General features: G+C 38.8%; 2 protein-coding genes across 2 annotated transcripts in view; one reads left to right on the forward strand and one right to left on the reverse strand.

The window, feature by feature from the left end:
* The first annotated feature begins 761 nt into the window (after nucleotides 1–761).
* Nucleotides 762–13,025, forward strand: tmem276b (transmembrane protein 276b). The gene is made up of 4 exons (XM_005724271.1): nucleotides 762–1,492; nucleotides 4,323–4,436; nucleotides 9,017–9,154; nucleotides 9,399–13,025. The coding sequence occupies exons 1-4, from the start codon at nucleotides 1,096–1,098 to the stop codon at nucleotides 9,647–9,649; spliced, it is 900 nt and encodes a 299-aa protein (XP_005724328.1). The 5' UTR covers nucleotides 762–1,095; the 3' UTR covers nucleotides 9,650–13,025.
* A 1,198-nt stretch (nucleotides 13,026–14,223) lies between these two features.
* The window catches only part of gas2b (growth arrest-specific 2b), a 10,846-nt gene continuing 10,386 nt past the window's right edge, over nucleotides 14,224–14,683 (reverse strand). The window contains exon 8 of the mRNA XM_005724362.1: nucleotides 14,224–14,451. Within this exon, the coding sequence (XP_005724419.1) occupies nucleotides 14,224–14,451 (228 nt within the window). The remainder of the gene's footprint in view (nucleotides 14,452–14,683) is intronic.

The following is a 14,683-nucleotide window of genomic DNA, read 5'->3' on the forward strand; positions in this document are numbered from 1 at the left end:
AAAAGAGGCATGCACATGCGACATTATAGGTAGTTGGGTAGTAAAATGTAAAGTGACGTTTCTGCTTACGGGGAAAAAAATGAGCCTTACAACTTAAATTATATATATTAATTCATAAAGGCCTTAAGGGAATTCAGTCTATGTTCAATCTACTAAAGTCATCATGTCATCAAGACATGTTTTCTCCTGGGGTGCCCAGATTAAAATATGTGCTTGTCCTGGAAAGTAATGTTTTGGGATTGTAAACTATTCTGTAACAAAGCAGAGGCCCAATATAGAGTAAATGAATCTTTAACAGATTTACTCTTGCTGGACCATTATCTAATACATACGTGCAATACACACAAGTATACATATATATACACAGACACACGAATATATATAGCTCTATTTGTGCCTTTATTGAAACAAATTTTATTGTGTTGGAACTCGCTTCTGAAACACATGTGATTGTGTATCAGCTGGCAGCCATCTCGTGAACATTGCCTGGATGGCTGAGTTATGAAGCCCAGTATAGAACAATTATCACTTAAAGCATGTCACATCATTTCTACACTGTGCATCGTTTCTGCTGCTGTGCAGGAACGCAGTTGTGGGAGATAAATAACAATAAATACACACATTAAAAAAAAGTAGATGATTCTTAATTTGAAGGATCGGTTGCACACTGCTCAGCTGTGACTCCACAGCACCTGTCTTTTACACGTTTAGTGCAAAAGGTGACTATCCGAGCATTAAAAACCAGCACTCCCCCACAACAGAGCTGCTTTCTGTCTGCTCCCCCATCCCGCAACAACCTGGAGGAGAGAGAGCGCAACTACATCACTGCCCCTGCCTCCTCCTCACAGCGTTGGTCGCCATCCATCCCCTCTCCTCCTGTACCATAACAGATGGTGGGAACAACATTGCATTCACCGGGTACCACAACAATAGACCGCAGCATCTAGTCCGGACATCACTGGCCTTTCAGCACCATGCTCCCAGCGCGGGACTGCGCGAGGTTGTGAGTGCCGTCGTGATTTATTTCACGCGGTATCACCACGGCCACGGAGGAACCTTCTTGCGACTGTTTGGGCTCTCCGTCGAGTGGGGAAGATGGCCGCTATGAAAATATTAACGGGCACGGGGCTCTTCTTGGCTCTCTGCGCGCTGGGGCTGCTCGCCATGGCGATTTGCACCGATTATTGGTACGAGACGGACGCGAGGAGACATCGAGAGAGGTGTAAAAACTATGCCAGTAAGCGAAACGACCCGGGTTACATCTACATTTCGAGCCACAACCTCCCCCTCCAGATGCCTCCAAAGAGCCTGGAGAGGGAAGGTAACGGCCCAGATGCTGCTCCTGTCTTCAGGAGGAAGCGGCACTTTCTGGCCGGGGCGTCTGCCATGGAGTCTCACTGTAGCCGGCAGTTTAACTCCACCATCTCTGGTCTCTGGAGGAAATGTCACCGGGAAGGATTCGACCCGGAGACCGAGGACCTCATTTACAAAGGTAAACACGAGCAGTCTGGAGCCTGGCTTTTCTTGTGTGCACCACCAGGCCGTGATGCTCAGCGATGAGCTCACCTAGCCTGACACACACACACACACACACACACACACACACACACACACACACACACACACACATCCATCCAGAGGCCTCTCACATCAGCATGTCTCTGCTTTGACATTTTATAAAACATGAGGATGGCCTTTTGGAATCTATTGTGTCTTTTAATTTAGCGGGTAATTTCGCTGTCCATGGTGCTAAGTCTCTCTCTTTCTCTCTCTCTCTATAATATCATTATAACAAGAGGATAGTCTTGTCTGTAAGAGCCTAAGCGGTCTAGTAATAGTCAATATGATAAATAAAACAATTTCAGTGTGCACCAGAAGCTGAATCTTTAATGCAAGTGCTTTAAATATTAGGCTACAGTAGAGACAACTCAGTGCACAGCCATCCTTCAGTGAACAACAATGAAAACCTTTGTATCAGGCCTGATGTCATACCTGGAAAAGAGTAAGGTCCTGAAACTGGGGGACTTTTTGTGGTCCTTGTTGTTGTTGTTGTTGGTTAGTGTCACAATAAAAGTAGATCAGCATGGCTAAAACAGACCAGTAAATAACATTCATTTAGCCACAGCATGCTGTACTGAAACCAATTCACACCAAATCTAGCAGCCTTTTAGATACCTTGCAGTAATTCTGTTACATAATACTTCCCACTTTCCTCCCCCCCCAACTACTATAACTACTGCCACTTATTTTACAATTAAAAACCATTTAATTGCACGAATAACACAAGATTTCAGGCTCTCCAATGAATAATTTACAGTGCATTTTCTTTTCTGCTCTCAAAAATCATCATATTGTAAGAGCAGTGCACTTACATCATTTCAGTGTTCTGTTAATGTTTCACTGATTGCCCCATTGTCCTGTAAAGGCTGACTTTATGGCATAAACACATTAGTGCGATGTAGTTTTTGCAGCAGCAAGTAACTCTGATGAAGCTTATTCAGATTTTGTCTCTGAATGGTTGTGATTCAGTGTTCTGGTTATTTCAGGCTGTACTTTGTATTATTATTTAACTGGACTGCGTTTCTTTTTAAAACATTTGAGTTTTAAACGAGCACTACTATGTTGGTTATGAGCTGTGTTCATGAGACCATGTCCACATCTTGCACTATGCATATTGACAGACTAAACACATTTAACTTATGTTAAAAGTTCTTGCTGCTACTAGCCTCCATGCCTTTGGGATATTTACCATACTGAGCTCTTATCAGCAAGAACGGAGGTGCAGATTAGAATTGGCTCAATTTCAAGCATAATAGAACTTACAGTATTTACTATAAGTGCCTGCAGAAGTAAATACTGTATGCAGTCTAAGTAAATAGATTTTATTACTCCATTTAGATAGCCCTGCCTGAGTCTTAGGATCATCTTTAACTTCAGGTTTTATAGCTTCACATTCATTTATCATGTTTTGTGCAAAGAGTGGTACAGATGGCATAGAAGAAAACTGATTATTTATAATGGTCACTGGCTATAAAGCACCAGCATTATGTGGAGAATAATAACATGTAAACCAAACTATGTCTGTCTTCGCTGCAGTAGCTCTGCTTTGCCATTGGCATGTTCGCTACAGTGACAATGAATACACACCAGAAGCATTACGCAGATTCGTCCGCTGTTATTACATTTAGATCTCACGAATGTATGTAATTGAACATCAGAATTGTGCTAACGTTGTTACTTCCTGCTCAAGCAGCCAAAATGTGATTACTGTGCAATCAGACGTCAACCAGTCTGTCAGATTTAAAGTGACCTTAATTAAACTCTGTCATCCTGCTTGAAGGCAAACAATAAATGATAATAACACAAATTTTAAGTGAGACAGTTTACAGAACTGCACTCGGAATCAGATGAAAAGAAAGGTCAAAGCTGCAAAGCATTTTAATAGTTGATTGTGTCTCATCTAGGAGATTATTTTCTTAATTAATGCAAACATTTCTAAATGCATTTCCAGATCTATACAGAGTATTAGGAGTTCAAAATCTTAATTTGTTCACATAGTTTTTCAGCATATGTGGAACAGAGTTTACCCCTATAGATGTTTGGACTTAGACTTTCACAATATGTGACACCTTCAAAGATTCCTTCACTTGCGTTATCAGATTAAAGCCGGGCACCGATATGCTTACGAGTAATAATCAAACTCATTGTGCCGTAGCTGTGATAAATGTCTGATTTGTCCCATTTGAACTCACAACAAAGCAAAAAGGAGACTCAGGGAGGCGTCAGTCAAGCACAGTCCGGTTCACTGATCACAGCTCCAGTCATGAAGCTAAATTAATTTATGTTAATCTTCAATAGGTGTGTGGGACATTTAATGGCTTGCCAAGTATCCACAATTTTCCTTAATATGAGATCTGATATGAAAAGCAGGATCTGGATTATAGACTTTGGTTCCCAAAACCAAATGCAAAAATCAAAATAGATTCACTTTAAAGGCAGAACAGTTAACAGTTGTGGCTGTCGGTGGAATAATCCATATTCCATATTGTTTCCCTAATCCCCTCCCTTAATAACAATGTAGGAGTGGTTGGGAAAACAAGGTTAATAAGGCCAGCTCAGAAAATTAAAACCCAGTGAGGGTGGAAAATAAATAAGAAGCTTTTCTACCATGTTTGCATACACACATTATCTTACAATCCCAGAAGTAGGGCGAAGGTTCAGAATGCAATTCTTACTTAATTTTCTTGCTTGTTACCCTCTTACTTACTTGAATTAAAGGAATTTGTCCTCCAGTTACAACTGTTTCCATTTTCTTCTGCCAGGCATAATTCAGAGATGTATCCCAGTCAAGTATCACTATTCTTCGTCCATCTTACCGCGAAATTTACCCATCAACATCACAAAGACTATACGGCAGGATGAGTGGCATGCACTCCGTAAGTATTAAAGTTTTTGTCTTTATGGAGCTGGTGTTGGCTGTGTTTGTGTTTGGTGATTGACTGTCTGGTTTTTGGAGTTATTCATTAATACACATGTATTTTTTCTACAAAGAATTTCGGTCAGACTCGAAAGGGTTTGGCATTGTAAATAATTGCTGTCTGATCGATACAAGCAGACTGATTGCCAAAACATTACAGTCTAACTCAGCAAGTCTGATAAGTGCATCTCATCTGTGACGTTTCTTTTTGTATTGGATACTCGACTCAGCTGGTTGTCATTTGGTGGCATTCTTGATATTATCTTGAAATTGCTGATCTACAGCAACAATTTCACTATTTGGAGGGAATCTAAATTTCTGGCTGGACACTAAAGTTAATGTGGATTTCTGTTTATGTAGATGCAAACAGATTTGTTATTTTAACTGATTTATCACAATTATTTGCTGCATTATCACAAACAGATTGCATGTCGTTGCCAGTTTGAACCCATTCAATCACAATCTGATAGCAGGCTAATTCCATCGTACTGCTGTTCAAAGTCAAAGTCACACAGCAAGTGACTGCAAGTGGTTTGCTCATGTAATCTACATCTTTGAAGCATGAAGATTAGAAGTTTATTTCACACAGTTTCCAGCCACTGTTTTTCCTAGTGTGATCATAGCATTACTAGACTAGCTTAATGATAATTAAAAAAATAAAAAGAGAAAATTAAATAACAATCTTTTTTTAGTAATGGGCTTTGTTTTTGAGTGACATTGGTGTGCACCAAGGCACTGTGTTGGGTCCTATGTCTTTTTTTCGTCAAACAAATGTCTCTATTATTACCAAATCAAAATAACACCATGTTGCCAGCTAAAGAACTGCTGGAAGTCTTTCTCACTTTTTTCTCACATTAAATCACATTTGCTTCTGTTTAATGAATATCAATACTCAACATGATGTGTAGTCGAAGGGAAAGAGGTGTTTTTTTTATTGTTTGTACAACAGGATTGCTTTAGTCTTACTATTAGTGCTCTGGATTTATCATACTGCTCTTAGCATCTACATAACTATCACATACAGGCTCTTAATCATACAATCCCTAAAAACAGCTCAAGCATGCAATATTTATTACTAAGTCCTGAAACTGTTGACCTGTGAAACACCAATGAAAAATCAGAGCTGCATGAGAAAGTAAAGGATGTTTGCACATTTAATCAAAAAAAGAGAAACAGCAGCACACCTGCTACCACTAACCCACGCTAGTTATGAAAGTTATCCCTGTTTTAGTCGTTGTTTTGCTACTTGAATCAACACGCATTTCTTCTCTTATTTAGTGTCACTGTTTTCAGAGAAAAAGGAACTCACTTTAGACTTGCTTGCACAGCACTGAATAGCAGACAAAAATAGGAACAGGCAGTGGAACATATAGCAGCTTATCAGCTAGATATTTCCCTCTGGAGGTGGAGGAGACCCAAACCAGAAGTAAAAGTTGAACATAAGTTTGGCAGGTGGACACAGACAAACACATTTTGTATTGTGCTCTTATTTATTCTTTGTACCGACAGACAGTTTTACTGTAACTACCATTAGCTCTGCTTGTTAAACTAAAATTGATCCACTAGATGAAAGATGCCATGTTCACATAACAGTGTTTTCATCCTGTCAGTTCTTGTCAGCCTCAAACATGTCAGAAACTATTTTTATGTGAGAGGCAGTGACAAAATTAATTAGTTTTAGCAAATGAAGGTAACTTGAGCACTTCCAGAGGCTAATGTGAATTTTATTTATAAACTTTTATTAAATCATTGCTGATTTTAATAGACTCCAGCGCCCCCCGTGACACTGAAAAGGATAAGCGGAAGCGCATGGATGGATGGATTGCTGATTTTTTATTAAAAAATTATGTGAAAACACATTCAACAACAAATTCAAATAGACATTTTTGTTTCTGTCAATACATTTTATTGTGATTTTTATTTGCCTTCTAGATGTCATCAAATATTAAAAGATACAACTATACATACAAGTACCCATACTGTATAAATGCAATTTAAATAATGGCAAAAATGTACAACTGCGTATAACACCAAAATCAAAATACTGTTCTTATACCTTACAGCAGCGGTCCTCAACCTTTTTTGCGCCACGGACCGGTTTATGCCCGACAATATTTTCACAGACCGGCCTTTAAGGTGTTGCGGATAAATACAACAAAATAAAACTAGTACCGGTACCGAAAAAAAGAAGATTTATTCATAACACGTGAAAAGACCCAGGAAAACCGAGTTAACGATAAAAACGATAACAAAATAACGCTGAAAACCGATAAAAACCCTGAAAACCATACGTTTCACACCTGAGCCTCAACTCTCGCGCCCCGGTACCAAACGACTCACGGACCGGTACCGGTCCGAGGCCCAGGGGTTGGGGACCGCTGCCTTACAGTACAGATATGATGATATAAGTGTGGAAATATTAAACATAAATATGTTTTTTTTGTCTTTTCCCCCCCTCACTATTTCAAATGCATTTGCAAAAGCCACGTCTTTTTTCAGTCTTGCTGGAAACGTTTATGTGAAATAATCTCCTTGTGCTGTCATTCCCTGCAGTCTTTTATAAACCTATAAGCCTTAGCAAGACGCTCGCTTCGTCGCAGTGGATACTTATCCATTTCTGAATAATTAAAATACCTATATTTACCACTTTCAACACATAGCTGCCTATCAATAGTAAATGTGTTGCTGACCTTATACTGACCTCACGGTTATCAGGGTTATTAACACAGGGGCTTCTTTTCTTAAACCTCCCCTTTAAACCCTTGAGTAGACCTGTACTTCTTGGCATCCTTGTATCACGGTACTGTGAAAAGCACATCCTCACATGAGTCTGCAGACGAAATACAATTTTATTCAGTTTCTGTTCTTCATGACAGCCGAGAGCACCTTTAGGTTAATATGAGATAGTGAGTTGCCAGACCTTAGATTCCATCAGTAGTGATTTCCAGTATCATGTTCCACTACTTTTATCTTATTGCCTGTAGGTGTGTTGTTTTATATTCAGTACGGGTGATACAAGTGCGTTGGTAATGCAGAGATGTTCAGTTAAGATGAGTTAAAAATACATCCTTGCATTTATTCTTGTTATTTGTGTTCTTGCTATATTTTTCCATTTTTATTCTCGTTGTATTTTGTTGCACGAGTACTAAATTTTTACATTAGCTATTAGAAGGCTCACTGAACACTTCATTTATCAAAGTTTAGAATTTTCTGGCAACTGTTTCATGGTTCTGGCTTAAAAAGGTTTTCTGTAAAAGTGATATCATTTTAATGCATTACAATTTTTTTGAATTGTTTAATTATATATGTAATTATTTTTACTAACCGATTGAATTAGTTTTATTTGTGTATACAGTGGGATCCTCATTTGATTTCACTGTGTGGATCTATCTAGAAGATGAGGAAAATAAGACTATTTCCTAGAAAGAACTGTGTATTGAAACTACGTAATGATGTCTTAAAACACTTCCTCTTCTAACACAGCAGGTTGTTTCAACACAAAAAAGCAGAAAAAGCTGTCTAAAACCAGATAGTTTAGCACGAAATAAAGTTCAGTTAGAGCTTTGAATTCACTGATTTCTGATTTTTGAATATTATATTGATCTATATTAAGTTGTTTTATTGCCATTAGTTAAATCCTTGACACACGAGTAAGTATATCATAGCATACTACAATATTAGTTCCTCTGAAAGACGAAACTGGACAGCCAGTTGGTTCCGTCACAACTTTGCTATTGATAATACAATTAGAAGTAAACATTCATTGGTAACTTTATTTCTAAGTTAGCATGTAGCCTAGTTTACATGAAATTGTTGATTGGATAGGTGCTAGCCTCACTTTTAAGGCTGCTGTGGAACTCCAGGGATTTGACTTTTGTATTCCCAGTAACATCATTGTACAATCTATAGTTTTGTCTACACTATCATGGTGATATTGTTTCTATGCCTGCCTCTTGACTCATGCTTATCTTAACTATTATCACAGAGTAGTTGTTACTGTCCTACTCTCCTGTGTTTCTTGTATCTTTGTTCTAACTGTGAAACACAGTGCGATTTTCCTGCCTCGCAAATAGAGCAGCAATGTATAAAGTTTATTTACAAGGCTCTACTGCACGATGTCTGATGACACTTTAATATTAGCTGTACTTCCTGTTCACACAGTTTGGAAAAACTGAAAGACTAAAAAAGGGAAAACCCCATCAACAACAACCAAACAATTTAAGCAATGTTGTTGTTTTTTTTATTCAATTGGATGATTTTAAAACATTACATGTCTATATCTACCCTGGGAAATACTTTTCATAATTTATGACCATGTATAATGTCTCTTTGTATTAGGTTTCTGCCTGTCTAGCAGTCCGTCTACACTTATGTTATTGCACACAGGTGTGTCATGAAAAAGAGATCTTGTTCTCAGTGATGCAACGTGTTTACATAAGGAATTCAATAATAGTAATGATAATACTTTAGCCTTTAGCTTTAGTATTCAGTGTCTGTAAGTTACGATTCCCTCGGTGAAGTTTTCGTTTCTGCTTGCAGATCTAAGAAGAATGACAGCTGGCTTTGTGGGCATGGCTGTGTCCATCATTCTTTTCGGGTGGATCATTGGAGTGCTGGGATGCTGCCAGCAGCATGACCTCATGCAATATGTAGCTGGGCTACTCTTTCTCATGGGAGGTACTGTGAGAGCACATATGCCCACATCCACACACACGAATGCATGCATGCAATATCCAATTTTATTCACTTTATTTATTTATTTGATGACAGCTGAGAGCACCTTTGTGTTAACATGAGATAACAGTTCAATGTCCCGCAGTAACATGATTCTCATCCTGCAGTAAGATGCAGAGTACATGTAAAAATTCAATAATCGATTGAAAACCATGTAAACCAGTCCTGTTCTCTTCCACTCACACAGGAACATGCTGCATCATCTCATTGTGCACATGTGTGGCAGGAATCAACTTCGAGTTATCCCGCTATCCTCGCTACATGTATGGCCTCCCTGAAGACATTAGCCATGGCTATGGCTGGTCCATGTTTTGTGCCTGGGGGGGCCTCGGTCTCACATTGCTGGCTGGCTTCCTCTGCACCTTGGCTCCATCCCTGAGTACGCCTGCCACTCGCACAACCATCCACAAGCCGAGGCAGGAGAACGGAACCGTGTGACAGGGGCGTTGTGAAGCGATTGAACCACCGAACGCACAAACACACCCTTCCAACCTTGATGTTTAACTCTGAAACAGTTTTTGTCTGATCACCATCTCACAACACCCTCAGCATCGCCATCCCCCTTCAGTGTTCAGTGTGCCTGAGTTGTGACAGAAGGAACAAAGTAACGGCAAATTTCACACACCTAATCTTGAAAATCCCCGAGGGACCTCCGTAAAGGCCAAGAGTGACACCCACAGCAATGTTTGACTGGGACATGGCTCTAATAGCACAAATAAGACTTTTTTTCTTTTGGTTTTGATTTTTGAAATGCTGACTTTATGATGATCTAATGGTGACTGTTTTCTCTGAAGAGAAATTGTCATAAAATGGTGCTCTCTTAAATACATAAAGCCACACACAATCCCACACAAGAGACACATTTACACACAAGCACACACATACACACACACACACAAACACAGACACACACCAGCCTTTCCACACATGCTCAATTACTATGGATGAATCATGAGAGATATCCAGCAAAAGGAACAAACATCAGGCCAGAACATCCTGTCAGCATTCCTCTGTCAGTCGAGTGAAGTGTGCTGTGTTACTGTTCGTAATGGAAAAAAAAAAGAAGAAGAAAAAAATTTGGCACTGACTGCCCATTGCCTATCTTTAGTATAGCACACTAACTGATATCAAACATGAGCCCCAGGGCACACGTCTACAGCCTATACTGGGTCTAGCAGTGCGGTCAGTATGATAAAATACACAGAAGTAAAATTTTTGCCTTCCAGAGCAAATTGTTTGACGCTTCTTTGACAATTATATATGTACAAATGCATCTCAGTGTAGATCCAGATCATTGTTTGTGTAAAGTAGATTTTGAATATTTGTTTTCTGTTTGCTCAGAGGCAGTGATGGCCGGCAGAGTTCAGTCGATTACCAAGTGAAAGTAATGCAAGTAAGCAGGTAAATCTGAGTAAAAGAAACACAGCATCTGCTGCACTGTCATGGATCTGACAGACCGGTGTGTTTGCTGAAGGCTGAATCATAACCTGACAGCAAGAAAAATTAAACCAAACTATGGAGGAGGTATTTGATTGCTCTGCTGTTTAACCTCATATTGGCCAGTCCTTCTTTTCTCTGAATAGAAGCGAATTAAGCAATTTTAAAAGAGAAAGAAATGCAACTTCAGTGATGCCACTAAAAATACAAGCACAATCTGCACACAGAATTCTCATCTGTACTAAGTACAATAACAGACTATATCAAACATTAGTGGAAGGCCAAACTATCATCATTTAATATCCTGCAATGTTAGTTTTAATATAAGGAAAGGAGCACAATAAAAGATCATTTCTGTGATGGACCTCATTGTCCAGCAATCAAATGCATATTGTGAATTTAAGAGTTGTTTACAATTTTTTTTATATGGATGTTAATCTTTAGAAAACAACAACAAGAACAAAATTATAAGTAGAAAAAATCCTGTTGAAGGCTGTGATGCTTGGAATTCACACAATGACTGATCATTTTAGTAAAAATATATTTTGTACCAGTAAAATGCAAATGTACTGTGTACTAGCTAACAAAACAGTACACTACACATTGTTGTGTGTGAGAGGAACAGAGGAATTCTTCATTTTTGTCTTACACCTCCAAATCCGAGGTCAAAACAAAGCACCTACAGCAACATATGCCTAGACATGTGTCTCGAGCTGTACTGCAAATACACATTCAGTTTGAATTATTTAATTTACACATCGAAAATAACTAGACTGAGAAAACTTGAAATGACAAGTATCCATAAGAAGTCAAATTTAAAGAATGCGTTCTTGGAAACTTATTTTTGATTTGAAATACACCAGGTTTTCTGTATTAAGTTGGAAAATGACATATTCCATAGTGTGCAACATGGTTTGGACAATGTAAAAATGTCTGAAAATAAAGTGTAGGACTTAAAGCTGTTAAATATAAAAGGAAAAACTATCACCCTGTTAACACTACTGGGCGAGAATAACCCACAAAAGCCATTTGGTTTTTGTTTTGTTTTTTTGTAACGCTGTAATTTTTTGTTCCCGAGTCACTAGAGGTAATATATTTTAAAAGGACAAAACTCACCACCTCCACGATCCATGACTACATGATACAAGAATATTACAGCCATGATGTTTTTATAAGTGTTGATTGCCTGAGATGAATCATGAGATATTCTATCAGCTATGTCAATTAACTCTCTTAGAAAAAAAAAAGGTGTTATAGTGTCTTAACAACACTGTGTGTGACGTTTGGTCATTTCACCATCACCATCAATGAGGAAATGAACTGAGGCATGATAGAAAACTGTATCGCCAGTGTCTTGTTGAATCTTTGCACTTTGCTGCGTTTCATGATTTAGTGAACCTGAAGTCTTAAGCTGGTGGCACTATATTTGTTTGCAAGGTCACACAAGGGAGCAAAAGATGATCAGAGCATGTAACAAGCACCCTGTTGTGAGTCCGCGTTTATACAGTGTTGTGAGGTCAGGGTCAATCGGCCGAGGCTCTTAATGTGGAAATGTTTCCACCTGAAAGTAGGGCATACTATAAATATGGAAATTTTTTATATCTATGCTCGCTACACTGCTAACTGACAGAATGCGACGCTGTGTGGTGTTTTAATGAAGTTTTAAGTTTGCACTTAAACTGAAACACAGTAATATACTGTAAGCAGTGAAGTGTAATGTATATGTACATGGTGAAAGTACAATGTGTTGTTCTGACTGAAGCACAACTGCACACAACTCTTTTTTGCGTATTATGGGGGTGGGGAAGGAATTAGACTTTTGCCACCACTGCATGTGTGCAGTCAAAACATAACACAAGATACATTTTGAAAGCACACAGCTACCCCCCACCCCCCAGCCCCCCATGTCTCAAATAGTAAATTTCAATGAACACCAACACAAAGCAGTGTCTGTGTTTTGAAGCTGAAGTTTTGTCATCAACTCAAAACAAAAGAACAGTAGCACACAGTAGCAAGAGTTACAAAGCATTACAAAAAAACAAAAAACAACGAACGTTAGAGGACGGATGAGCACCGTGTAACAAGATACTGGAAATTGTTGTATAATCCAACTTTCATGAGAAACTTAGAGAAGTACTCTGTGCAATGAGAGATGACCCATGAAAATGCCACCATTAAGAGTGGCTCTCATTTCAGTAGCACAGCTATTATTTTCTACATTTATACTGGTTCCATCCACTGCAGATGTTACGTGGGGATAAAAAAAAAACAAAAAACAAAAGCCAGACATTACAGCCTTGCATGATCTCATTACAGTTAGTTTCTTTCAATATATGAAAAAGTGTGTCCATTTTTAATTAGTTTATTTTACTGAAATAAAACATGTAATTATTAACATGTTGTTGCTTTCTGTCTTTGTGTTTGTGCCGGGACTCTGCAGTTCTGCCCTCCAAAGTTGCAGAGCTATGTGTGAATCGCTCTGTTTTTAAAAAAAAACAAGACAAAAAAAGCACCTTTATCTTGAAAGTTTTAATATGTGACGATCCTCGTCTGTCTGAGGCAGCAAGATGTTTTGTACTGTTAAATCTGTAGGGTAGAGGTGCTTTCTGGAGCTGAACTGAAAACAGACGGTCCAGCTAAGAGATGAATGTCCAGGAAGGTAGGACACCATCATAGCGCCAGTGTTGACACATTACTTCCCCAACTAATCACCACGGCGGCAGTTGGCCTTTTGTCACTGAGGACATGGTGCCACCTAGAGGGAGAACTTAACATTTTGTGTCTTTGCTTTTTTTTTTTTTTTAAAGAGACTTGGATGAGTAAATCTGTGTTAAAAGGCCCAAAACATACAAATAACGTGAGAAGTAAGTAAATATGAAGCAGCATTAAGAAATCTTTTATTTAGTTCTTGCAATAGCAATCAAGTCTATATTTTTTTTTAAAAGTTACAATTATTTTAAACACATATTTTTTTAGAAAAAAGGTTTAATTACAGGCAAACATCCAATGAAACTCAAATACACAGATGATTAAGGAATGTGGATGTCTAAAATAAAAAAAAGTTCAAACAAACATAAACACATTGTGAGCTTGAGAAACTGCACAAATCTAAACATGACTTTACACCAGACACATTATTGCATAGAGTACCAAAAAAAACCTTTTCCTGAAAGAGTGTTTCACAATGAAGTATATATGGAAGTAATGATGTACATCCAAAAGATGGTGCGCTGACAAAAATATCTGCGCTGCAATTTCTTACAGCTCAAAATAAAGCTGCTGAAGCACAAATTGCAGCAGCAGGAAGCGGTGAAAGCGAGTGAATTGATAAAATTGTTGCCATTTATTTGCCTCCTAACGCACTGTGGCATACGCAGAGTTAAGTAAGCTTGTAATCACAGTCAGTTGCGTACTTCACACAGCTATAAGAACAGTCACATCTGTGTATAAGGAGAAAAGGTTGGATTGTATTTTAACTTGAGGTAAAATGGACGTCAGCTGTGTTGAATCACTGACCTTGAACACTTTGCTCTGATTAGGTGAGAGTTCCCGCTGCCACCTGAAGCCGGAGGCAGTTACTTCTTGCCACGATAATGGGCTCCGACCACCATGTAACTGTCAGGTGAGATGTTCAAGTTGGGTGGCTTTGGTTTGTCCTTACAGAGCCTGACCTCAGATTTACCTGCCAGCACTGCTCCTCCTTCTCCTTCTCCTCCTCTGCAGGGGTCATGTTTCTTCAGGTAACTCATAAAAGTCTCCCATCCTCCACCCACTCGTACCATCACGTGACGCTCATTCAGCATCTGCAAAGGTGACATGGGAGGGAATGCTGGGTAATAAACTTTCCATATAGTTTCTGGCTGATGCATTTCCAGGATGTTTTTGAACTCTCAAATATATGTTAAGCAGTGCTTCACACACACACACACACACACACATAATCACATACACGTGTGTGTGTGTAGCACTGGCTATGAAAGGCAAATGATGTCTTGGAAAGCTTTGTCAAAATCTCATTAAGCCAAATGAAACAGC

The sequence above is a fragment of the Pundamilia nyererei genome, unplaced genomic scaffold (assembly GCF_000239375.1).
Source record: "Pundamilia nyererei isolate P.nyererei 1_Seehausen unplaced genomic scaffold, PunNye1.0 scaffold00011, whole genome shotgun sequence".
NCBI lineage: Eukaryota > Metazoa > Chordata > Actinopteri > Cichliformes > Cichlidae > Pundamilia > Pundamilia nyererei.

What these genes read in the sequence shown, in the direction of transcription:
- tmem276b (XM_005724271.1), top strand. Translation starts at nt 1,096, where the DNA reads ATGGCCGCTATGAAAATATTAACGGGCACGGGGCTCTTCTTGGCTCTC. An exon ending in CGAGGACCTCATTTACAAAG is followed by an intron (nt 1,493 to 4,322) that starts GTAAACACGAGC and finishes TTCTTCTGCCAG; the next exon opens with GCATAATTCAGAGATGTATC. An exon ending in GCTACTCTTTCTCATGGGAG is followed by an intron (nt 9,155 to 9,398) that starts GTACTGTGAGAG and finishes CCACTCACACAG; the next exon opens with GAACATGCTGCATCATCTCA.